At 58.4% G+C, this 24945-nt stretch overlaps 1 protein-coding gene across 6 annotated transcripts in view; it reads left to right on the top strand.

Moving 5' to 3' along the window:
• SCUBE1 (signal peptide, CUB domain and EGF like domain containing 1) overlaps positions 1-24945 on the top strand; it is a 127651-nt gene extending 102706 nt beyond the window's left edge. For 3 of the 6 annotated variants that reach the window (XM_073213989.1, XM_073213988.1, XM_073213992.1), the window contains 13 exons: positions 4043-4162; positions 4496-4600; positions 5551-5667; positions 6458-6595; positions 7793-7996; positions 9239-9394; positions 10363-10524; positions 11813-11980; positions 13531-13692; positions 15236-15433; positions 17017-17169; positions 17557-17636; positions 19217-24945. In XM_073213989.1, coding sequence (XP_073070090.1) covers positions 4043-4162; positions 4496-4600; positions 5551-5667; positions 6458-6595; positions 7793-7996; positions 9239-9394; positions 10363-10524; positions 11813-11980; positions 13531-13692; positions 15236-15433; positions 17017-17169; positions 17557-17636; positions 19217-19369 — 1916 coding nt within the window. In that variant the 3' untranslated portion in view covers positions 19370-24945. The remainder of the gene's footprint in view (positions 1-4042; positions 4163-4495; positions 4601-5550; positions 5668-6457; positions 6596-7792; positions 7997-9238; positions 9395-10362; positions 10525-11812; positions 11981-13530; positions 13693-15235; positions 15434-17016; positions 17170-17556; positions 17637-19216) is intronic. The other 3 variants (XM_073213990.1, XM_073213991.1, XR_012121625.1) reach the window with 2 other exon arrangements.

The following is a 24945-nucleotide window of genomic DNA, read 5'->3' as shown; positions in this document are numbered from 1 at the left end:
CCCGTACTTTAGCACTTTAACATGCCCTAGAAGGGGCTGCGAGGTCTCCACCAGAGGAAATCTAAGTCTCTTAGGGGCTTGATTACAGCCTGGATGATTATTGCATATCCAGGCTGGTATTGCCTTTTTTCCTTGTCTTTCCTTTTTTTAATTTTTGTTAATAGCTTTATTGAGATGCAATTCACCCTTTGGGTGTACAGTTCATGGTTTTTAGTGTAATCACAGAGTTGTGCAACACAGTCAATTTTAGAGCATTTTCATTACTCCAGAAAGAAACCCCAAGCCCCATTTTCCCACAAGCCACCACAATCTACTATTGTCTCCATAGATTCTCCTATTCTGGATATTCCATGCAAGTGGAGTCACACAACATGTGACCTTTTGTGACTGGCTTCTTTCATTAGTGTAACGTTTTTCAAGGTTTATCCCTGTCATGGCATCTGTCAGTGTTCCATTCCCTTTTCAGTGCCAAGTTATATTCCATTGTCTGGTCAGGCCACATTTTGTTTATCTACTCATCAGCTAATGGACGTTTGGGTTGTTTCCAGTTTGGGGCTGTTGTGAATAATGCTGCTATAAATATTGGTGTACAAGTTTCTGTGTGAACATGTTTTCAATTTTCTAGGTTCTTTACCGAGGGTTGGAATTAACTCTGTGTTTAACTTTTGAGGAACTGCCAGACTATTTTTTCCCAAGTGGCTACACAATCTTATATTGCCACCAGCAGTGTATGAGAGTTCCAGTTTCTCCACATCCTCACCAAACTTGTTATATTCTGCCTTTTGAGTATAGCCTTCTCAGTGGATATGAAGTGGTAACTCATTGTGGTATTGATTCATTATTTCCCTGCTGGCTAACAATATTGAGTATCTTTCCATTTGCATTATCTTTGGAGAAATGTCTATTCAGATTCTTTGCTGTTTTTTAATTGGATTATTTGCCTTTATTATTCAGCTGTTAGAGATACAAGTCCCTTTTTAGATCTGATTTGCAGGCAGAAAATAGATTTTCTCCTTTTCTATGAGTTTTTTCACTCTTTTGATGGTGTCTTTTGAAGCTCCATTTTTCATTTTCATAAGTCCAATTTATATTTTTTTCCTTTGGTGGCATGTGTTTTTGTTGTCATTTCTAAGAAACTATTGCCTAATCCACATGCCCAAAGAAAACAGTTCCCACCTGTTTTCTTCTAAAAGCTTTATCCTTCAGCTCTTACATTTCAGTCTTCGACCCATTTTCAATTAATTTCTTTATATGGTGTGAGGTAGAGGTCTGACCTCATTCTTTTGCTTGTGGTATCCAGTTGTCACAGCACCTTTTGTTGAAAAGACCATTCTTTTATCTTGGCATCCTCTTAAAATCAGTTGGCCGTAAATGTATGTGTTTATTTCTGGACTCAGTTCTATCCCATTGATCTATTTGTCCTCAGGCCCATACCCACCCCCACCCACCACACTGATAACTGTAGCTTTAGAGTAAATTTTTAAATCGTGAAGTGTGAATCCTCCAACTTTTGGTGTTCAAGATTGATCTGGCTATTCTCGAACTTCCCTTGAATTTCTGTATGAATTTTAAGATGTCTTCATTTTTAAGATAAGCCCACCAATGAACAATATTAAGTTGGGATTTGGTGTGGAATGACCAAAAGATCTGTTCTGGATATGAGCCCTTCTGAAGGACAGACACATGAAGATGAGATTCTCCCTCACGAAGGGGCCAGAGAGTCACTGAACAGTAACAGGGGAAGGAGAAAGGAGCCGGACACCATCATTAGTTCATTGCCAAAGAGAGAAGGAACTGTGTCTTCAGTTCACGGGAGGGAGCGTACTGCGTGTGGTGCCAGCGGATTTCAAGGTAACTCTGGGACACAAAGTGAAGACGCTTTACCTGCTTTCCCGCAGCATCGCTAAGGCAGGGAGGGCAAGCCCTAGGCACAGGTCCCCACCTTGTTGTGAGTCTGGCCCATCCTTTGCATGGTCATGCCAAGAAGAAAGAAGTTCATAGCAACCTGGGAAGACTCAGTCTGGGCTCTTCCTGGGCTCTGTTCCTGGTGTTCTGCCAGCTTTGTGGAAACGTCACCCCAGGGAATCTGTTTTTGAGTCATACATTATATCAGTGTGTACAGGCTTCTATCATCTGTAATTTGAATCATGTGTAGGAGGATTTTCTGGGCCTTTGGAAAGAACCTGTCAGGTGTATTTTAACTGGCAGCTCCATTTGCAGGGCAGACCGCGCCCTCCCTGCTCCACGGGCAGGGACTCTGACCCCGAGAGGGACGGCTGTCTTCTGAGCTCGGTCCTGAGGCAGCAGGTACCGTCTGGACCTTGGGGAGGACTGAGGATTGTTAGAAAGTCCCACTACCTGAGTAGTTTTAGTAAATCCAACCAACTAAGGTCATGTTCCTTTGAGCCACTTCAACTTCCTGTCCCTTTTCAGCCTTGCCTCTTCTCATCACCCGTCATGTTCTCCACAGCCGGATGTCATCCTTACTTTAAGGCACACACTGTTTTTCCTGTTTTTTATTTACTGCCAGTCAGTTTTCTTCTTAGGTGACCTTAAGCTGTCCTCTGAGGGCCTCGGTGTTCTGTGGTGGTAGAATTAGTGGTGTACATGATGGCGTTCAAGATTTCACCCCAAGTACACGCCAAGCTAGCTAGCTGGCTGTTTTGTGGGCACTTAGCAAAGTCACCAGACTCCCGGGTCAGAGACTGAGGACTTGGAGACTCAGGGCACAGCCAGCAGCCGGAGGGCGCGTCTGCGTCAGTCCGCGCCCCGCAGGCCCATCAGCCCAGAGGTGGCTTTGCATCACAGCTGAGAAACACCCAGCGGGGGTCACTCACTGCGTCCACGGTATGGAAGCCAAGCCTGCTCTTCGTCCGCGAGGAAATGGGCGTCACCCCAGAAGCTGCTCACCGCACACAGCCCTGAGAAATGGCCCGGGGCAAGGGCCGGCAGCGCTGGGCACCCCGGTGTACCCCAGGAGCATGGCGTCGCTCAGGGCCAACTGGTTTGCGTCTCCCCGCCAGTGGCCCCAGGCGAGCAAGAAAGCCGTGCGCATGTGTGTCTGTAGTTACCGACAATCCCCTTTTTAGTAATTCGGAGGAAATCGGAGCTGCTGGGGGCTGGTGTCCCCCCCCTCCTGTTCCCTGGCCAGGGCCCACACAGGCTCTCCCAGCAGCCCTCTTGATTTGCCTTATCTGCCTCTGCTTTTATTCATAGTTTCCTGATTCTTTGAAAACAGAGGACTTTTGGTCTTGTATTTATTTAGGGGGCCAGATGTTAATATCTGGAGGGCCATGAGTTTGGTTTTATTTCTGGATTACTTGTTTTCTAAGACTCCTTGAAAATGTCCAGCCACACTGCCAATTGCCCAATCCGATTTAATTTTCTAAGTACCCCTTTCCAGCGTGTTTACCGGAGCAACTCCACCTCTGACGACAGACCCAGTGTGACACTTCCAGAGGCATGTTCATTCAGGCCAGGCGTCATTGACCGATTAGGCATCTATAAAATCAGTTCTGATGTTTACCATGGCTATTGAACTGTCTTTTCCTAGGAGTCTGGGGAATTTTTAAATCCCCAAAAGATAAACACAGGGGACTCTGAAGAGCTCAGTATTGGACATCTTCAGACACCGAATGGATGTGTTCAGGGCTTCCCTAGAGAGGGGTTCCTAACGACCCTCCCATGCTTAGGGCTCAGCCCTCTAGAAGCCCATGTCCATTTTCAGCCACCCTTCCCCTAGATTGGCGTGCACATCTGCTCTGGGGAACCCAGCCCTGCCCTTGGGTCTGGACATGGGATGGGACCCTTCTCACAGACAGGCTGGACCAGCGTTAGGTGGTGGGAGCGAGCCAGCACTCAGGGCCCAACATGCCCTCACTTCCAGATGCACGTGGGTGCCACCGTCTCCCAGCCCCTTCCCAGTAAGACCTTCCGGCCACGGGACAGAGTGTGGTGGGAGTCCCTAGTGGTCCAGCCTCAGCGGCCCTACTGGCCCCGGAAAGCCTCCACCCTCAAGTCCTCCCTTGTGTCTTCTCCTCAGAGACGGGCAAGTGTCTCTCTCGAGCCAAGTCCTCGCCCCAGGCCTGGCTGTCCTGCAGCAGGGCGAGTGGCGTGGAGAGCTGCCGGCTTTCCTGCCCGGCACACACACTCTTCATGCCAGGTAACCTGAGGCTGTCCCTGGGATGGGATGCTGAGGGGGGCCTTCTTCCCTGGGGTCCAGCCCCCACTCCCTGCTGTTCTCCCGGAAAGATCCTGACCCTGATCCCTGAGTGACCCCAGGCAGCTGTCTGGTTCTCTGGGGGCCACTGTGTCCCCCTTGATAAGTGCAATGGGCTCATTCCTGCCCAGCCACTTACCCCAGAGTCATGTGGACATAAGGGTCCATGCTGACCTTCATCTCCATTGACTCAGTGACCCCTCTGAGACCCCCTGCATCTTGGGGCACTGGAAGGAAGGGGCGTCCAGGCCCACCTCACTACTGGCCTCTCTGCAGACTCGGAAAACAGCTACAGCCTGAGCTGCGGTGTCCCGGGTCTCCAGGGCAAGACGCCACAGAGACGCAACAGCACCAGCTCGAGCACCAGGCCCAGCTGCTCAGGTAGCCCCTGGCCTGCCCATGTGGCATCTGGGCGACCCCTTTCTTTGCGTCTGGCACTATGCGGGGGGTAGGAGGGAAGAGCCCAGACCCGGGAAGAGCCTCCTGGCCTGCAGCCTGCCCAGCATGGCCCAGGGTGCTAGGGAGCTGAGAGCAGGGCCAGGACCTAGGAGCAGGCAAGCTGCAGGCCGAGTCCCAGCCCAGGGACAGTGGACCATGGAAGGGCCCTTCCTGCCCTGAGGCTCAGGGCCCCAATTCCAGAATAACTCTGTGACGCACAGGTGCTATGAGTCTGTGTTAGACTCAGTTTCAGTGAAGTGAGTAACATCTGCTGTGGCCATGACATTGTAAAGGATCCCAGAGTCAGAGCTGCCCTGGAAGCCCCTGCCCCGAAGTGCTGGAGGCATGGCACACTCCAGAGCCCTTTGGGACCAACTCGCCAGGTCCCAGTCAGCACGGCACAGCCAGCCCCCCGCCGCCAGGGGCTTTGCCTGCTCAGTACGCCACGCTCAGCAGCATGGGCATCTGCGTGTGTCAGACACACATGTGACGGGACTCCAGCATCTGTGACCGCAGGCTCTTGGGTCCAGAGGCTCTGGGCACCTGTCTTCAAACCCCTCCCCTTCATGCTTCCCTCTCTAGTTCGGTCCGCTGTCCTGAAAGCTGGGGCCCAGTGAGCTGGCCTGGCGGCTGGTGTGGAGGCAGGCCGCCTTCCTTTCCTCCCACGCAGGGGGTCTCTGGCTGGATGGCTTGAGCTTGACCCCACCATCCACACTTCCACCATTTTCAGGCTTCACAGGGAGAAAAATGAGGCTGAGGAGGTACCCCCGCCCCAGTTCCCCGTAGCTTTGTGCCCCCGGCAGCCCCTTACACTCGGGCACTCCCTCCACAGCCCCCGCCACCTCCCTTCCCACAGGAGAGGCCACACCTGGGGGGATTTTGGCTCTCCCCAGGTGCCCCTGCCAGCCCCATCAGGCAGAAGGCCCGCTTCAAGATCCGGGACGCCAAGTGCCACCTCCGGCCCCGCGGCCAGGAGCCAGCAAAGGAGGCCCCTAGGCAGCCACTGCTGGGTGAGTGGGCCACCTGGTGCCAGCCCGCGCCCGGGGAGACGGGGGCCCCCATGCCTGGGAGTGGCGAGCCCAGGGCTCAGCGGGGCTGGGTTTCCAAGGGAGGGGGCCTCTCTGCATCCTCCTGTCCTGGCACCATAGTCCAGGAGCCACACCTGGTGCACTGCAGACTGAGGTGGGGTCCTTGGGAGGAAGGCCAGCATCTGAGTGGAAAACTCGGGCCCCCCAGCATCCCTGGGCTCTGTCATCCCCGCCTCACCCGAGTCAGGTGAGCCCCCAGAGCAGGGCTTTCTGAGCCTGGTTGTGTCCAAAGGGAAGGAATTCTGGGCTCCATCAGGGGCTCTCTCTTAAATGAGGGTGGCCAAGAAGGATGTTCTAGGCTGAAGGGACAGCACAGGGAAAGCTCGGCAGAAAGGGCCCAGGAGGAAAAAAATCCCAGCTCTGTTCCATGAAGCGTCCTGAGCTCCCAGGACCGCTCCTCAAACCCGCCAAGCCCCAGCACTCAGCAGGCCTGACCCGGGCCGAGTTGCCCGGAGCTGGAGCACAGCCTCACTAGCAAATACGCTGCAGCAGTGCGGTGGACTCTGGGAGCTGGCGCAGGGCCTGGCTCGGCCACCAGCCCCCCACAAGACCTCCAGCCAGCCCAGCCTCTCTAGCCTCAGTTTCCCCGTCTGCTCCATGGACTATTAGGCAAGGGGAGACCACTGCTGATGGCAGTATGTGTGCTGGGCTAGGTAGGACCCTGATCCCTGCCCCAGGCCACCTTTGCCTCAGGAGTCTCTTCCTTGTCCAGAAAACTGCCACGTGACCTTTGTGACCCTCAAGTGTGACTCCTCCAAGAAGAGACGCCGTGGCCGGAAGTCCCCATCCAAGGAGGTGACCCACATCACAGCAGAGTTCGAAGTCGAGACAAAAATAGAAGAGACCTCAGGTGAGCGAGGTTCCCTCACGGGCGCCGAGGGCCACAGGACGGCAGGCAGGGCTGGCGGGCCTGTTGCTGGGTGCCCACCGGAGCCATGGCTGCTGGAGGTAGAAGCCAGCCAGGCAGCCAGGGTTCTGTGCCAGGCCCTTAAAACTGCTGCCTGTATCCCAGGATGGGAGAGAAGGCCCATGGGCTGTGAGAGTAGCAGGGTTCAGGAGCCCACAGTGACAGCCCCTCGGCCTCACTTCACCTCTCCACACCCTTGCTGAGGCCTGGAAGACAAAACATACCCAGGCCCACAGCCTCCCCAGAAGGGGTGAGCTAAGGATCTGTCTTTCCCAGGTTCCCGGTGGGGACTTGCCATGCTAGCTCGTGCTTCCTACCAGCTCTTTCCTCTTAACTGTAAACGAGTATTGAGTTGTCAGCAAATGTGTGCTGCGTGTGCCTGGCCCTAGGCACTATGGAAAGCCAGGACTGGACCGTGACACCCATGCTGGCAGCACTCCCAGCCATGGAGAGGCAGACGCACGCAGACTACCCAGGCCGAGGGAGACACTTGGTGGTAGAGGCATGAGAACAAGCAGGGCGCAGAGCTAAGTTCTCTCCCCAAGAGAGGCGCCCAGGAAGTCTTCCCAGAAGAGGCACCATTTGAATCAGGACTTGAAATCAAGGTTCCAAATGGTGCAAGAAGTGCCAGGGAATGGCATCGGGGCAGAGGAAATATAATAGGCCAAGGCAGAGAGGTCAGAGAGGGCAGGATGTGTTCAGGAGGCAGTGAGTAGGGCAGTAGCTAGAAAGTGGAGTGCACAGTGAGTATTGAGTGCTGGGAGGTTGGGGCTGGCAAAACAGGCGGCCGAGTCTGGACCACAGGGGGCCTTGGATTCGAGGCCAGAGAGCTGGGCATGATTCTGGGGACAGTGGCAGCCCCAGGGGTATTTGAGTGGCAGAGAGGAGCACCCTTCAGTGAGTTCTGCCCTGGCAGATGATGTGTTGGGCAGCAGAGGCCTGGTTTCTCCTCCTCTTTGCTATGTGACCTGACTTACCTCTTGGGGCCCTCGGTCTCCTCATCTGTCAGAGGGACGCAACAAGGCGAATGCACTCCGAGCACTCTGAGCAGAGGCCCAGCCAGCGCAGTGCCTGGCAGAGGGGGCCTGGCAGAGGCAGCTCCTAGGGGCGTGTGAGTTACCGTCTCTCCCGCCTCTGCAGATGCCTGTGACGCAGACTGCACGAGGAAGCGAGCGGAGCAGAGCCTGCAGGCCGCCATCAAGACTCTGCGCAAATCCGTCAGCCGGCAGCAGTTCTCTGTCCAGGTCGCCGGCACTGAGTACGAGGTAGCCCAGTGGCCGGCCAAGGCCCTGGAGGCCCAGGGGCCATGTGGCGCAGGCCAGGTGTTACAGGATGGCCAATGCGGTGAGTCCCTGCCCACGGCTGCTCTGACGTCAGTGTGGCAGACTTTCTCTGTCCTTCATCCCCGTGCAGCACACAGGGGAGACAGACATGTTGGGCCGGCACAGACACAGGGAGGCCTGCCAGAGAGAAGCACCCTGGCACTCATTGTGTACATGACGGCTGTCACATGAGAGCCGGGGCCGAGGCAAGGCTATCACTTGGTGAACGTTCCTACATGGGACCCTCAGCCATCAAGGGCACAGTGGAGGGGCCCAAGGGGCATAGGGACCAGTCTCTGTGGTTAGAGAAGGCTTCCCAGAGGAGGAGGCGTGGGTGCAGAGTGCAGGTACATCAGAGGCTGAGGGCCATGCAGGGTGCAGCCAGGCACTGCAAAGAGCAGGTGAGGCCAGGCCCACAGCCAGGCTCGGGGTGGGTGGCCAGCCAGGGTCCAGGTGGATGAGGCTGGTGACTGGACCAGAGCCCTGGCGCAGCCTGCTGAGAGGGTCTAGAGAAGCCCCCAGTAACCAAGTGGCCGTGAACCTGACAGAGTCCTTTTCCTAATGGGGTTTACGCTTATGTGGAAAGCAGGCTGACCTTGCAAGCACACCCACGGGCCAGACAAGGCCAGAGGCAGGAGGGGCCTTGCAGGCCTCGGTGCATGCCGTGGGGACTGCCGGAACACCCTAGGCAGAGGAGCGCCTCTGCTGCGTTCTGGGAAGGCCACGTGGAGCAGGGAGGGAGAAGAGACCCAGAGAGAGAGGCGGGGCCCAGACCAGGTGGCCGCAGGAGGGGTGGGAAGAATGAGACAAGTTCAGAGGACACCTTGGAAAGGGAGGCCAGGAAGAGACGGAGGGCAGCTCCCGGTGCGGGCCACATGGGTGGGGTGAGAGGGTGCAGGGCATCATTTCCCGATCTGAAGGAGACTTGGGGAAGATGGGTTGGTGGAGATGGGGAGCTCTGACTGTTCTTGTCAGCCCAAGACGCCCTCGAGGCATCCGGGTGAGGATGGTGACGGGGCTGGTGGAGATGGAGTGCAGAGCATACACTGGGCCAGAGGCACGAGGGGGGACCTTTGGAGAAGACACAGGGTTGGGGTGAGGCAGTGCAGGCAGGACCCTGAGCAGCAAGCAGGCAGATGTCGGGCAGGGGCAAGGGGCTGGGTGATGGCATTCTGGGGTCTTCAATAACTTATTTTGAAACCACTTCAAACTTTCAGAAACATTGCCAGACAGAACAAAGAACTTCCGTATTCTGTCCACCCAGGCTCCCCAGCTCGAGCCGCTCACAGTGGCTGCTGCACCCGCCCTCCCGCGTGTGCACGTGCTTCGCACCTGGGCAGCCTGTACCTCACCATCCATCCACACACATTAAATGTCAACAAGTCCTCCAGCGGCATCCCCTTCCTGTGCAGGAATGCAGGTGACATTCCGTCCTCCAGACTCCAGGGCCCTCTCCTTGGGAGCGGCCCCTCGAGCTTTCCCTGCCTCTGGTCTCCTTGGCCGTCCCTAAACTCTAAGTATGACCCTCCACTGGGTGACCAGATGCAGGGCTGCACTTGGCAGGAAGACTGCAGCCGAGGCTGCTCTTCAGCGCCCCCACCAGAGGCGCGGACCCGACCTGGCCGCCGCGGCTTCCTCCACCCCAAGGCACCGGCTTCCCCCAGGCTGATTCGGGTTTTCTGGGAGTATATTCTGAGTTTATACCAACACCCTGCTCCTCATCAAACTTCCACCCCGCACTTTATTTTCTCCATCAGTTCCCCTATTTGCTCGCCAGCTGGCTTACTTTCTCAGTGCAGCCCACCGCGCTGGCTGGCTCTTCAGCCCGCCGTCCCTGCGCTGACCTCTGCCATCAGGCCTTCCTGTCCGGGTCTCTGTCACCGCCCAGCCTCTCTGCACTACCCCGTCCTTAGGGGCCAGCTTTCCACATGGGGAAGGAAGGGAAGGCAGGGAGTTCGGTTCTGGCAAAGTGACTGTGGGACTACCGGGACAAAGGTGGTACCCAGGCTACAGGGGCAGGGCTGGAGGGTAGGTTGTGGAGCAGAGAGCAAAGGTGCCAGTGGAGCCCTGTGACCCCAGGCATTTACGGGAGGGCTGAGGCAGCCCCGTCTGCAGAGCGCCCTGAGCAGAAACAGCCAGGAGGGGGCGCCCTCAAGCCTCCTTTGCCCTCAAGCCAGACCAGAATCAGGCCTCAGGAGTCCTCACGCAAGGCCGGCATGGCTCCTACCCCAGGCTCTTCTCTGATGGGTGTGGGCCCCACTCTGCCCTTTGAGGGACAAGGGCTGTGCCCTTTCTGTAAGAGCCTGGGCTTGAGGCATCAAGAGACAGATGGCCTGGCCCCTGCTGCCCACCTCTGCCTCCAGCAATCTTTCCACTTTGCCTCCGCAGTGGCCTGCAGGCCTGGAACCCACTTCAGTGGAGAGCCGAGCCAGTGTGTGCCGTGCACACCGGGGACCTACCAGGACAAGGACGGCCAGCTCAGCTGCACGCCGTGCCCCAGCAGCGATGGGCTTGGCCCGGCCGGTGCCCACAACGTATCCGAATGTGGAGGCAAGTGTGGGTCCACCCTGGAAAGGGAGGCCACAGCCTGGGGGACAGGAGAGCCTCCCAGGGCTCCCAAAGCAAAGGCCAGGTGCCTTGTGTTACTTTGTAAAGCTCTTTGCCGCCTCCAGAGCCTGCCATGACTTCCCGTGCAGCTGCATTTCCAAAGTGCCTTGCAGACCCTCAGCGCCCACAGTTAGCAAGCACTGGCTGCATCTTGAAATTGCATCATGCAGTTTGGAAAGGACTTTACAGTTCACCAACACTTGGTCATTTACAGGTCACCTTACCACTTATAATGGAGGGTACTGCTTTATGGTCAACCAAACGTGTTACCTTGTATGGAGCACTCCATCATCGAAATGCTGCATGGAGTGTGCCGTTACCTGGACGAGGACGTGCCCTACACAGAGAACTTTACAGTTTGCCCTAACAATGGCTTGGAAAGCCCTTTTTCAATTTACCAAGCACGATTCGGTTTGCCAATGGCTTTACCATTTACTCTCCCACTCAACCTCATCTGTGAAATGGGTGCATAGCTCCACCACCACCACCACCAGCCTCCCTTCCTGGGCCATTGTGGGGTCACCTGAGAGAATGGGTGGGGAAGGGCGTACCTGTGAGGGTGGGGAAATGGGATCCTTAGGGTGGTAGACACCTGCAGACTCCTCTGGGGCACCGAAGAGATGAAAGGCCAGCCTGAGCTCTGCAGGCTGGCTCACTGTGCCCCCCAGGAGAGCAGCCTCCACCCCAGGGGATGGCGATGAGCACAGAGTGGCCACTGGCAGAACAGAATTCCGGGGTCTGGGCTAAGGGGGCACTAGTGCCACCCCTCACTCCCTGCTTCAGTGAATACCCTGTACCTCCAGACTTTCTGCTGGGGTGTGTTGCCCCCTCCTTTTGTCCGAACTGTGCCCTCAGGCACCCCACAGACCCTCCTCCATCTGCCGTAGCCCAGCCCTGCAGCCAGACAAGGGGCCTCAGCCTGGAGCTTGAACAGCCCCAGTTATGGGAAGGCCCAGGGTGGTCAGCCCCCTGGGGACAGCCCCTCAGAAATAAATGACCTCCCTCGGCCTCCCACCTCCCCATGTGGGGTCCACACTCCCTAGCTTGACAGCAAAGCTACTTTTTCTTCCACCCCTTCTCACAGGAGGGGAAGAGTAAAGCCAGGTCTAGCCGAGGCTACACAGGGCGTGAGCTGCGGCCAGCATCCGGCCAGGGGCCAGGCTTGGCCCAGCCCAGACCCCCGCCCCCAGGCACCCCCACCCCAGCCTGAGCTGTGACCTCTGCCTTCCAGGCCACTGCCTTCCCGGCTCCTTCTCTGCCGACGGCTTCAGGCCCTGCCAGGCCTGCCCTGTGGGCGCGTTCCAGCCTGAGCCTGGGCGCACCAGCTGCTTCTCCTGTGGAGGGGGCCTGCTCACCAAGCACGAGGGGGCGGCCTCCTTCCAAGACTGTGAGGCCAAAGGTGAGAACGCCCCCACCCCACCCCCCAAGGGGCCAGCTGGGCTTTTCCCTGAACCCCTATTTCCTGCTGTGGCAAACCACTAAGGTCAGAGCAGCCCGGAGCCAGCAGGTGGTGGACACTGGTGCCCAGAACTGTGCCACACGCTAGGACGGGGACAACATGGGGTCCAGCACAAGCCTGCCCAAGAGTCTCAGATGAGAGGGCCAGGCAGGCACAAGAGTTACAGTCTGGAACTTTGAGCCCCCAGAGCACCAGCTGGGGGCCGCCAGCTCCTCGGGGTGCTGGGAGAGCTTTGCACTGTGCTGGCAGGCAGGTAGAGGGGGTGGAGGGAGGGGCAAGAGGGGGCAGCAGGGGTGGGAGGCCGAGGCCAGAGGTCTCCCCTTCCCTGGAGGCCCTCCCTCCAGGCTGCACGGGGTCTGGCAGCCCCTCCGGTTCCCCAAACTGCCCCCCAGGCCCCATCTCCACTGCTGACCTTGCCCTCCCCCCGCCCCCTCCCAGCTGAGGCCTTAGGGACGGTGTCCCCGCTGGCTGACATACTGCCCCAAACCCTCCCACTCTGGAAAAGGAAACCCCAGCTCTCTACCCCACCTCCCCCGAGATGCCCACCAGCTTTTCTGCCTTCCCTGTCGGCCTTGTAGAAAGCACGTCTGGATCCTGCCTCCTATCTTGCCCTTTTCTCCGGAACAGCCTGCTCACTGTCCCCAGCTACTCCCGATAATCGCCCCCATCGAGGTGGCAGTGGGAGCCCCAAGTTGCTTGGGCAGCAGTCAGTCCCCATCTCTGGTGGCCGCAGCCTGTAGCCCTGCCCGGCTCATCCTCACACACCCCTCCCCCTGGCAGTGCTGGGGTCCCAGTCCCGTGCATGCACTCGAGTCTGAGTAAACCCATCTGCTCACCGGGAAGAGCAAGCTGCCTGGTGACCCCCCCGTGTCTCCGGTGCAGCCCCTCCCTGAGCTCAACACCACCCCCCCTGCCAGGCCACAGCTCCTCCAGCCCCGCACACCCGGAGCCCTGGTCCCCTCCCCTCTAGTCTCTGCAGCTCCGTCCTGCCCTGCTGGGTGCCCCGGGAAGCTGTGGAGTCCCCCAAGCTCTCTTTCTCTCTGACCCCACTCCAGTCTGTCTGCAGCCCCTGCCAGCTCGTCCCCATGGCCTCTGAGCCCCCCTCAAAGCACCCCCCACCCCAGGACCTGTGCTTTCCCTCTCCTGCCCCAGAGAGCCTCGCGGGCTGCTCTGGGCTCCACACAAAATCCCTTGTGCTGCCTTCGCTGGCCTCCCCTGAGGACTCTATAGGCAGCCTTACATTTCCTCCCTCCCGTCCATGCCACCCCACTCTGCATCCAGAGCAGTGGGCCTGGGATGTCAGCCTGAGGGCAGGCACTCAAGCTGGGCTGCCGAGTACCATCTGCACAGCCATGGACAGGGCCAGGAAATGGAGCGGGGGCACAGGGCCCCGGGGAAGGGCCCCGAACACAGTGCTGGCAGACCTGGAAGGCAGGGAGACCTGGGGAAAAGGCCTGCCTTTCCCACCAGACCCTGTGCCGCCCCCACAGTGCACTGCTCCCCCGGCCACCACTATAACACGACCACCCACCGGTGCATCCGCTGCCCTGTGGGCACCTACCAGCCCGAGTTTGGCCAGAGCCACTGCCTCAGCTGCCCGGGCAACACCAGCACTGACTTTGACGGCTCTACCAACGTCTCGCACTGCAAAAGTAGGTGCTGCTCCTCCCACGGCTGGGAGCTGGGAGTGCTGGGAGGGCTGGAGGGGCAGGTGAGCCCTGACCTCACATCGCACGGGCAGGCAGACCGCCGGCTCCTCCCTGTGCAGTCACGTCCACACTGGCACGGCGGGACGTGCTGGGAGCTCTGCGTCCGCCAGGAGCCCATGGTGTGGAGGGTGCAGCCTGGCCCGGTGCCGCTCACTAGGCCCTGCTCAGGGATCTGGTCTAGGGAGGGAAGAGCCAGGCTCCATGCCAGGGGTCCTGTGGGGCAGCTGCCGAGGGCTGGGCCCTGCAGCGGTAAAGGCACCCGTGGAGGCTGCCAAGCGGGCAGGAAGCAGTGCGCCCAGCATGTCCAGTGTGGAGGGGCAGACTGTCTCCTTTTGCCTCTGGGAAGCTCAAGAAACATGGTAGAACAGGAAGCTTTGGGCATAGACAGCATCCCAGCCCCCACTCAGCCAGTCACCAAGCATGACAGAGAGGACGCTGCCTTCATGTTACATGTTTGTAACTCATTTCCCAGAGTCCTTTGGGGCATATTTTCTGGTATTTTGCTCTCTCCCCAATCAATTTCCAGCCAGTTACCCCTTCCTGCGCCACTGGTCATGTTTGCCACAGCCTAAAGGACCATGAAGGGACTGTGTGCTGGAGGTGGGAGCCGTCCCCTCTGCCTGGAGCTGTCCCCGCCTGGCCTGTGGCCACCTGGGCTGGAGGACAGACACCCTGGCAGAGCTCAACAGAGATGGGGTTTTAAAAATCCTAAGGAGGGTAAGGGGGAAGCCAAGTGGGAGGGAAGCTTCTGGAAGATAAGGTGAAAATGAAATCTGTCCTTTTCCATTGATAGAAGGAGAAGATATTGAAAATGTATGGGAAAACCATGTATATTTAATTCAATTTACATTCAGTTCTGTTTGCATAACTAAGGTGACTTCCTTTATAAAGTTAAGCCTGGGAACCATTTAGCTCATAAAAATGTCACTTTGGCCTCTTCAAGGGTAAACAGCTTAATAAGAAAAAGGAGAACGTGTCTCTTTTTCTCTCTGTGTTGCCTGCTTGTCCCCAAGCCTGCCTGCTCAGTGGAGAGGGCGACCACACTTGGCACACACAGGCACTCGGGGACTGCTGAGTAAAGGGGTGGGCAGACAGGAAGTAGGGGACAGGGATGTCGGGGCTCACTTGGGCTTTTGCTGTGAGCAGCAGTGACACTAGGAAGAGAAGCAGGGGCTGACAGAGTAAGCAGACAGCGTGCAGGGGTGCTCAGTGGGCCAGCCACATGGCACCCCCACAAGGCCCGGTCACAGAACAGCCAGGCCAGGCAGCCAAGGGTGCCCAGTGAGAAGACACTCGGGCTGGGCCTCAGAGAACCAACACAGAAATGGGGACCTGCCCTCCCACTGAGGAGCAGCCCAGGTGGGGTCCCTAAGAGGGGAGGACCAGGTGGAGGGGACCACATGAGGTGGAGCACCTGCCAGCCTGCCCTGGGCCTCCAGGGCCCGTGTGCCCTGGTCTGACAAGACCCACGCCCTGGTGTCCACAGACCAGCACTGCGGTGGTGAGCTAGGCGACTACACGGGCTACATCGAGTCCCCTAACTACCCCGGCGACTATCCGGCCAACGCGGAATGCGTGTGGCACATCTCGCCGCCCCCCAAGCGCAGGATCCTCATCGTGGTCCCTGAGATCTTCCTGCCCATTGAGGACGAGTGCGGCGACGTCCTGGTCATGAGGAAGAGCGGTACGTGCAGGCCGAGCGGGGCCAGCCCAGCCTGCACCCCTCAGCCTCAGGGCAGCTCTGCAGGGCAGGGCGAGGGCCCCGGGCTTCACCTGGGCGGCAGGGTTAAAGCCACTCCCATCTGACTCTGAGAGCCAGGCTTTACAGAACTCCAGAAAGTGGTCCAGACAGCTTAGGGGGGCCAAGGTGTGGGCATCAGAGCCCAGAGCTTAGGGGGACCTACGTCCTGGCCAAGAATGGTTTGGTACTGACCACCAGCCAGTGTCTTATCCCAGTTGTCCCACTGCATCCTGCACACCACCCAGTGGGAGACCCAGGAATGGCCCCTACACTGCAGGGCGTCCTCCACCCGGGCGCTTCTGGGGTGCACTGAAGAGCCAGCCAATGCACACACCCAAGGCGCCCCAGGGTCAGACAGCCCATCCCCTCTCCTGGCTGGTCACCCCGCCAGGGGCTCAGGGGAGACTTTAGGCACTGAGCAGCAGCAGGCCCCTCAGCAGGGGTGACGACCAGTGTGTACCGAGATTGGCTACAACCCCAGGAAAGGCAGGGAAGCCCCTGCACCCCCCGGGACCAGCATGTGCCTAGGCCCAGCACCTCACGCCTGCTGCGGGGCCTCCGTGCCACAGGGAACCAGCTCCCAGTCACCACCATGGGCCAGAAGGAGGCACGTGCAGGCACAGAAACATGCCTGCCCACCGGGGCCTGGAGTGTCTGTGATACAGAGACGGGCAGAGGAGCGGGAGGCTGAGGGGTTCTGTCCTCTCCGTGCCCTTCCTCTGTTTGTTTCGTTAGTGTGTCCATACATCGCCCATTCAGTGCCACTGATGTGCCAGAAGGCGCCAGTGTGCAAACAGGAGGCCTGAGGCCAGAAAGGGCAAAGTGCCTGCCCGGGGTCACACAGCCAGTCAGAGCCCAGCCTGGGACGGTCTCCCCAGACACTCCCATTATCCACCTCTCTCCACGTCCCCAGAATCCTTTCCTCCACTGTCCACCCCCAGGGCTGAGCTCTAGGGGGTCCAGCCTCTCCAGCTTTGAGGGCCCCCCAGGAAGACCCCCAGGGAGACCCCCTGGGAGCAGTGAGGAGGTGGGGTACCCTTTGGCCAGCCCCAGGAACCCCAGGGGTCAGCAGCTCCCCCTGGTTCATCACCCACAGGGGGCAGGCCTTCCTCATCTGCCCCTCTGCCACAGCCTGGCTCTGTGCTGTGTGCAAGCACCCTGTCCTCGAGGAACACTTGGCTGGAGAGAGACAGTACCAACCTGACAAAGAGAGGCTTTAATAAAAGTGTCACCAAAGCACAGTGGAAATATGGCAAGGTGGGGATGGAGCAGTCAGGGAGGCTTCCTGGAGGAGGGGGGCACAGAAACTGGTCTGAGAAGGATAAGTAGGAACTGGGATTGAGAGTAGGGAGAGGATTCGAGGCAGAGGGAACAAGTGAGGAGACTAGAGAGCTGAGTGTTTGGGGGACCGGTCACTGGATGCTGGGCAGCTGACGGGGGAGAGGACCGCAGCCTGAGGCAGGAGGCAGGCCAGGCGAGGGCTGAGGACCTGCAGGCAGCTCACCAACAGTGGCCTCGGCCCCCAGCCTCGCCCACATCCATTACCACCTATGAGACCTGCCAGACCTACGAGAGGCCCATCGCCTTCACCTCCCGCTCCCGGAAGCTCTGGATCCAGTTCAAATCTAACGAGGGCAACAGCGGCAAAGGGTTCCAGGTGCCCTACGTCACCTACGATGGTAAGCGCGGCTGCACTGTGTGCCAAGCCCCACCTGGCCCTGGGGACACAGAGACAAATCTCACTCCCCATCCCCAAGGGGCTCCAGCCTGGCATATGCCCACAGGCCCACAGGGTACAGTGTGGGCAGACGCAGAGCAGTTAGGGTGTCCTCAGGGTTCAGTACGAGGTACTGCCCAAGCAGGGTTTTGAGAGTTACATAAGAGTTTCCTAGCTAGCCAAACCTCAAGGAGAACAGTCTGGGTGGAAGGTACAGAGGCACAGAAGCCGAGCTGCTCTAGCTGCAGCCTGAAGCCTGAGGCTAGAGCAGGGGAGGGCCGAGGCGGACGTGAGGGGGAAGAGGCAGGGCCTCGCCCCTTCACCTACCTTCCCTGCTGTGGGTTTACAGAGGACTACCAGCAACTGATAGAAGACATCGTTCGGGATGGACGGCTCTACGCCTCGGAGAATCACCAGGAAATTCTGAAAGTGAGTGAGCTTCTCTACGGGAAGGGATGCCTATAATCCTGGGATAGGGGCCTGCAATGGTCCAGGGCCATTCATGTCCCCGGCTCTGCCCTCCAGTCCCCCAGAGAAGGGAGGGGAGAACGGTGGTGACGGAGAGGAGAAGGTGATGGGGGCGCCCTGGGGCCCGGGTCTGGCACATCTGTCCTTCCAGACCAGGAGGCCTGAGTGAGTCTGGTGGGTCCAGCCCAGGACCTGGGGACACGGGTTTGGGGAGGTTCCTCACTAACCCTCAGCCACACGTTTCTCATTTGGGAGATGGGATAGTTTGACACGGTGGCGTCTGAAAATCAGTGGCATCCCTGCCACCTTTGGGACTGACTCCTTCCTCATTCTGCTTTTAGTAGAGCCACCTTGCCACCGAGGGGGCTTTGGCCACCACGCAGCAGGCACCGGCCATGTCAGGGCCCTCGGCTCTCACCATGAGAGGCCAGACCCCAGGATCTGCCTGGGCTCTGGGAGTCTGGCCCCAGCTCAGCCTCTGGGCAGACAGCACCTCCAGCCTGGGAGCCCAGGTGGAGTAGACATGGAGATCAGGGCTGGGCCGGTCCACCTGGCTCACTCCTGCTCCAGCTGTTACCAGCTGGGGAACCCCAGCAGGCCCCCTGGACCCTCCCTCTGGGTCTGAGAAACAGGGATGGCTCGCAGGGCTGGGGCTTCACCAGGCCTGCTGCGCTTCTGCTTACGGTAGTTGGTTTTAAGTCCAAGGTTTCACGTGCTGCGGAGACACCCAGGGTGAGACCTGGAGGTCTCGAGCACAAAGCTGCGCACCTCCTCAGGCTCAGCCATCTGTCTAGCAGGAACCAGAGGGCCATCCGGGGATGATGGCACCCCTCTCTCCCCCTCGCCCTCCCCTGCTGCCCCAGCCCTCTGCCCTGGGAGCTTCTCCACAGAACTACAGGTATTCCTGTCACTCAGGACAGAAGCCTTGGCCAGCAAAACCTGGCCAGGTGTGGCCACACCTGCCTCTGCAGCAGCTCTTGGGCCACATTCCCCCAAGGCCTCCCCAGCATTCTTCCCCGACCTCTTTCCTTAGTGAATGTCCACCCCTCCTTCTGCTCTCAGCTCAGCGTCTGTTCCCTGGGCAGGTCACAGCCGCCTGGAGTCCCACAGGGCAGGTCCTCCGTGGCACCTGGCAGTTGAGGTTTGTTCTGAGTGTTTGGTCCCCCGCCCGCTGGGGGCAGTTGCTGCTGAGGTTCTGGCCCCCAGCCTCTGGTCCTGCCCAGCACACAGAGGACTCATGAGTTTTTCTCAGGGTGGCGGGTGTGTGTGCACAGTTGGTTTGGTTTTTGCAGCAGAACCCTTTTTAAATAAAATATTAGTGAAACCCCAAGAGTTAGAACCAAAAAACTATTTAAAAAAGAATTCAACTATTAAAACCAAAAAAGCGTTCATGGCAAAGAGTCAATGGGGTCCTGCAGCCCACCAGCCATCCCAGCCTCTGCCCCCCCCGCATCCTTGCAGACACCTCACAGGCCCCTTCAGGGCCTTCACCCCCCAGCCCCCCAACCCTTGGCCTCACCCAGCCTCCCTTTGCCTTGCAGGACAAGAAGCTGATCAAGGCCCTCTTTGACGTGCTGGCACACCCCCAGAACTACTTCAAGTACACAGCCCAGGAGTCCAAAGAGATGTTCCCCAGGTCCTTCATCAAACTGCTGCGCTCCAAAGTGTCCCGATTCCTGCGGCCTTACAAATAGCGCTGGTGGAGCCGCCCTGCTTGGGGATGGCCTGTGTCCCAGGGGAGGGGAGAGCGCCTTCCCTCCACAGGAGAAGCTGAAAGGCAGCCCACAGCCCCCACGCAGCCTTGGAGATCACCATGGCGGCTGCCCTTCAGGAAACGCAGACCGGCCCGTGGAGAGCAGAGACCCCCACCTGCCCGACTGCACCCCCATCTCCACCCCAGTGGGGAAACCTTGCTTAAGGCAGCCTTTCTCCACGCTTCCACCACCTGTTTATTTCCAGGACACCAAGAGTGTCCCATCCTGAGCTGGCACTAGCAGACACAGACTGGACCAGCATGCTCTGGGCCACCATGCCAGCAGGTCCTGGGCTGAGGGTGCCTTTGGAGATTGCATGTGCCCTGCACCTGGCACTTCAGGAGAGAGAGGAGCTTGGCTGCCCCTGTCTCCAGGGGAGGCACTCAGAGACTGTAGGCCAGGCTGCCTGGAATAAGGGGTGTGTGAAGGGCTCTGGCCTCTGGGGGGCTTTGATAAGCAAGTCAGTGCCTTTAGGCGATCCACACCCGACTCCTTCAGCCCCAGGCCCAGGACACCGGTGCCAACGTGGCTGGGCTTAAGGATTCTGTGCTGAAGCAGAAAAGAGCTGCTAGGGGAGGAGACTGTAGATATGTGCTTTCCTGGGATAGAGCATCTAATTAAGTACTTTCTATATATAAATATAAATATATATATATATATGTATATATATATACACTTCTATTTGTGGGTACTTTAGGAAAATGCTCTTTAGTAACTAAATATTAATTGCAACCTCACCTCTTCTCCCTGGAGTCAGCACAGCCTCAGCTGCTTCCGGCTGCCCCAGTTAATTCAACTGCTGCTCCAGGCACTTGGCGCTTCTGTTTACAGGAGTCTGGGATCCTTTGGGACTGGGCAGAAGGCAGGCTGGCCCTGGACACACTTTAGAATACAGATTCTTTAGAAACTGGGCTCTGATGCTTCGCTGTAGTACTGCCCTCGGATGGAACGTGGTATAAGGCAGTTTCCCCCGGACCCTTTCATGTGGGTGCAGGGACCCAGCAGAAAACTTTGGAAGGGTTCTTTGACCCTGAGGCCATGACCCTGGGGTGCATGATGTGCCCACCCACCGTGCCTTCCCCACGTGAGTGCAGTGTCTGAAAATAAAAAGGGCCTCAGAGCAGCAGCCCTCTCCTGATTTCACCAGCAAGAAGAGGCCTGGTAGCCAGCGGAGGGCCTGGCTGCCCACGCAGTCTTCTGTCTGTGGCGCCAAGCTGCCTCCCTCTGAGAGTATCTTTAAAAAAGGAAAGTCTGGAGTTTGACCAGGTTGCACGGCGTCCCACTCAGCCGGGAAGCGAGCCCTGGAATAGAGCTAGCAAAGCCCCTCATACCGAGGCCTTGTCTGCTGCAGACTGCTGGCCGCCCTGTAGGACACGCGTAGGAGGAGTTAACACATGCACAAAATTCCAAGGAACATCTTAAGATGAACTCCAGTCCCACCTTCCAGGGCACCTCTAGGTGGTCCCCCTCCTAACCCCAGGCCCGGGCTGACCAGTTAGGGATGAGCACCCTTTGAGGACCATCTGTGGCATCCTGAGGTGAGGACAGGGCAGGTGACTGAGGTCTCTGAAGATGCAGGGCTTGATGACAGGGCAGGTCATGACGAATTTCACAATCCAAAACAGGGCTTGGAGCTTAGGGTTTATTCACTGCCATTACCTATGTCAGCAATGGCGAGTCTCCAGTCTGACTACTGCTGCCGTCAGTGCCTTCTCTGCTAACACCCAGCTAAGTTGGGGGGGGCTTACACCTGGTGGGCAGGTCAGTGTTAGCTGACAAGTGCTGTCGGGGCCACACTGCCCCTCCCCTGCTCACCGTCTTTGAAGACCAGCCTTAGTTTCCATACAGAGCCTGTCTTCTCTTGTCCAGCCATTGCTCGTCCCCAGAAACCAGTCAGAGGTCCCCCAGAATGAGCCCTGAGCCGTTGCTTCCAAGGACAGGTCCTGGGAGGGTATTTCTAACCCTCTCCGAAGAGCCAGAGAGGACCAGAAAGAGCTGTGACCTCCCTTGACCTCCTCCTGCTGCTCCTGGGTGATTTCTGGCAGCTGTCACCCACACCCCCAGCTGTTAGCACCTCTACGGGCAGACCCCGCCCGGTGTGCCCTGGGCAGCGCAGGACAAGGGCAGACTCCAACGGGGGGCACTCGCCCCTCACAAGGACCAAGCAGTCAACAGCTCAACTTGCCAGAGGCCCACACAGTCCCATCCAGCCCGCGCTGCCCGGGAACACCAGCCCCCACACCACTGGATGGACGCGAAGCCCTGGGATGGGGCCTGCCCTGAATCTCCACACCAGCCCTCAGCCCCACACCGGGCAACTTGGCGGGCCCACCTGTTAAACCCAGAGCTGGTCCCGGTCCTCGGGGACTGGTGGTCCCACAAGATCTCTGGGCAGCAAAGCATGCTGTCCCCACTCCATGTCGTTGAAGCCAACATTGGCGGCCACAAGGTGGCCATTCCACCCGGCCCCAGGTGGAAGTGGAGAGAAACGGGGAGGCGGACAAGGTCTGGGCCCAGGACAGGGGGGCCCCAGGGATGAGTCCCGAAGAGGGGCCCAAGGAGGGGCAGGGAGGCGGCAGTCCTGTGCTGCCCGAGGGAGGCAGGAGACATGGAGCGGCCACGCCAGGAGGAGCACATCCCACTCCCAATGGGACGTTGGCCTTGAGCACCACAGACCCACCTGGCCTTTTGCCTGGCACGGACCCTCAGTTGGCTGGCCAGTCGATAAACTCCAAGGAGAGGAGCTAAGGACCAAGCTTCTGGAAGCAAAAGCTTGCCCAGTCGGCCAGGCCTGAGAGAAGGCACTGGGCCTGGAGGTCCCGAAGAGCTCGGTTCTGCCCCTGGGACAGCATCTCACTTGGCGACAGGCGGCGCTTTCCAGAAGATGGCAGGCGCCTCCGAGGAGCACCTCACCCATCGCTCCTGGACAGTGGGCAGGCAGGACCCGGAAGGGGTGGGCCTGGAAGAAGCCCCGCTGCCCCGAGTCCCGGGCACCACCTGGCACTCTGCTTCCCCAGAAGGCAAACGACCAGCCTCAAGATCCAGTGGTCGCCAAGCCCTCAGTGCGTGAGTGTTGAGGTCGTCTCATCTGCTGCCCCTGATCGGGCTTGTTCTCCCCCAACCCCTCTCCTACCTGAGCGGAGCCTTGCCGCTGCAGTGCTGGGCGGGCCTCTCCCCACCGCGGGGCTGTCCTGTCAGCTGTCTGCGCACCTGCCATGACAGACCTGAGGAGGCTGTGGGCCCACAGCGGCCTCAGGCAGCTTTCCCCCTGCCTTGGTTTGGGGCCTGCTAAACCCAGGCCAAAAGGTCTCCAGGTGGCAGTGGCCCGAGAGGCTGGCTCTGCAAGCTTAAGGAGAGAAGCTCTCCCCGCCTCTTACAAACCCAAGTTTCCTACCTGAACCCCCATGGTCCCAGAGACACAGCCAAGGTCACCCATTTCCCACAGGAGGCCCCCAGCCTGCCGGAGCTGTAGTCGGTGCCCAAGTGACATTTTGGGGGTTGAATAATTATTCTAGCACTTCCACCACCCTCCACAGAAAAAGAAGATACTGGACTAGGTTGGGTCATTTAGTAAATGTTTGCTGAGCACCTACTGTGTGCTGGGCTCCTGGAAGGGCAGAGAACCCAGCCAGCAGAGTAGGATCCCATGGAAGGCCCCTCTGGTCACAGAGGTAAAGGTAACTGAGGCTGACCTGGGGGTGGCCGAGCCCAGTGCTCCTCAGGAGAGGGCAGTCCCCCCTCTGTCCTTCCAGGACCCCCAGGTCGGGGTGGAGGGCACCAGAGAATGGGCAGAGCAGGGCCAGGGTCACGAGGCGGTCCCAAAGTACACAGCCCCAAGGAGAAACTGCAGCCAGCCCAGCCTCACGAGGCAGGAGACAGATGCTCATAGGCCAAGCCTGTGAGCTCAGGAGCCCAGCCACCACCCGGGACACTGGTCCCCACCCCACACACTGCTCCGCCCAGCTGGCGCAGCCCTGCTCCAGGAAGCAGCTTCCTTTCTTGTCACCCAGGGCCCCCAGCTGTTTTTAACCTCCTCTGCTCCATGCTTGGAAGTTCAGGCAACCTGCTAAACTGCATCTCGTATCAAGTGTTTTTCTTCACCAAAGATACACGTGGTGGCAGCTCAGCCCTTCTGACCAGGGCGCCAGGACAGAGTGATGCCATCAGGTCAAAGGTGGAAGGACTTGACATTCGAGGGACACTGCCTGTCCCACATGTGGAGACAGAGCAGATAGCTCCTATTCTCCCAGGGCTGCCGCTGCCCCTGCAGCACCCGCAGATTGCCAGCCCCCCAGGAGTGAGTCCTGAGCACCTTCAGTGGGCCGGTCCAGAGCTGGAGTCCACTTTCTCCAGCCTACCTTGCTTCTTGGAGCGGGCACTGGGAGGGACCCAGTCATCCCCAGGTGGAGACAACACAGGCCACGCGCTCCTTCCCAGCACCCTGCACAGATGGCCCCCAATGAACAGGACCCTTTGTTCCCCTGTGGCCTCCCCAGCCCCTGGATGGAACCTCTGAAATTATCTGTCCCAGCCACGTCTCAACAGGAAGCAGTGAAGGGCCAGAGTCAGCCCGGTGCCCCCACCCCGAGTTCTGGGCTCAATCCTTTAACATACAATCCCCACGCCCTGCCAGGTGGGTGGAGCTAGTTGTTCAGATGTGATTGAGATCCTGGGAGGCCAAGAGACCTGCCCAAGGCCAACAGTAATTCATGGAATTGAAAATCAAGACCGTGTTAGTCCCAAGGTAGGAGACGTCGCTGTGCCATATCCCTAACTGAGCTTTACAGGGTGGGAAACAGCCAGGCGAGCCCTGGCAGTGGGGGTGCAGGGCGGGGATGTGACTGGTAGAGAGGATGCTGAGCGGGTGCACTGAGTGACGTCCCCTCCCTCTGGAACAGGCGCTGGAAACTCATGCAGAAAACGATGGGCTTCTGCCTCCTCCCCAGTGGCCACGTCACTTCCATTCCAACCGAGCCCACAGGGTGAGCGGAGCACAGCTTCCTGCCAGGCCGCGCGCCCAGCCCTGTGGGTGACCACACCCTCAACAGGATGTCCGGTCGCCCCTCTTACAGGCTCCAGCATGCACACTGGGGAATGAGGGCGTCCCTCAGCGGACATTGTGGCATAAAGAAGAGGAAAAAAGAAAGCTGGCTAATGCCTAGTATTGTTTGTTTCAGTGTAGAGGCCACATAGATCTACAGGAAACTTCTTATTCCGCTGGGATCAGACCCTGAAGCAGTCTGAGCAGACCCAGCCCATATCACTCTTGACACAGGATATCTGAACACCCCAGGGACAGGGAGGGACCAGAGGGCTGAACCCCTGTGCCCACAGCCAGTGCTCTAGGGCCTGCACTGCCCAAGCGCTTTGGCAATCGCTGCCTATAGGAATGACCACGTTGTTCTTTCAGTTGCCTCAAGTAGCCAAGGTTTTGTTTTCTCCGTCGTGTTCATACATATGCATGTAATTAAACATCTGCAAAATCATTTTAATAGTAAACAGGAAATGAACTTAAA

Source organism: Manis javanica, chromosome 10 (genome assembly GCF_040802235.1).
Source record: "Manis javanica isolate MJ-LG chromosome 10, MJ_LKY, whole genome shotgun sequence".
Taxonomy (NCBI): domain Eukaryota; kingdom Metazoa; phylum Chordata; class Mammalia; order Pholidota; family Manidae; genus Manis; species Manis javanica.
This window is presented reverse-complemented; position numbering and strand designations above follow the sequence as displayed.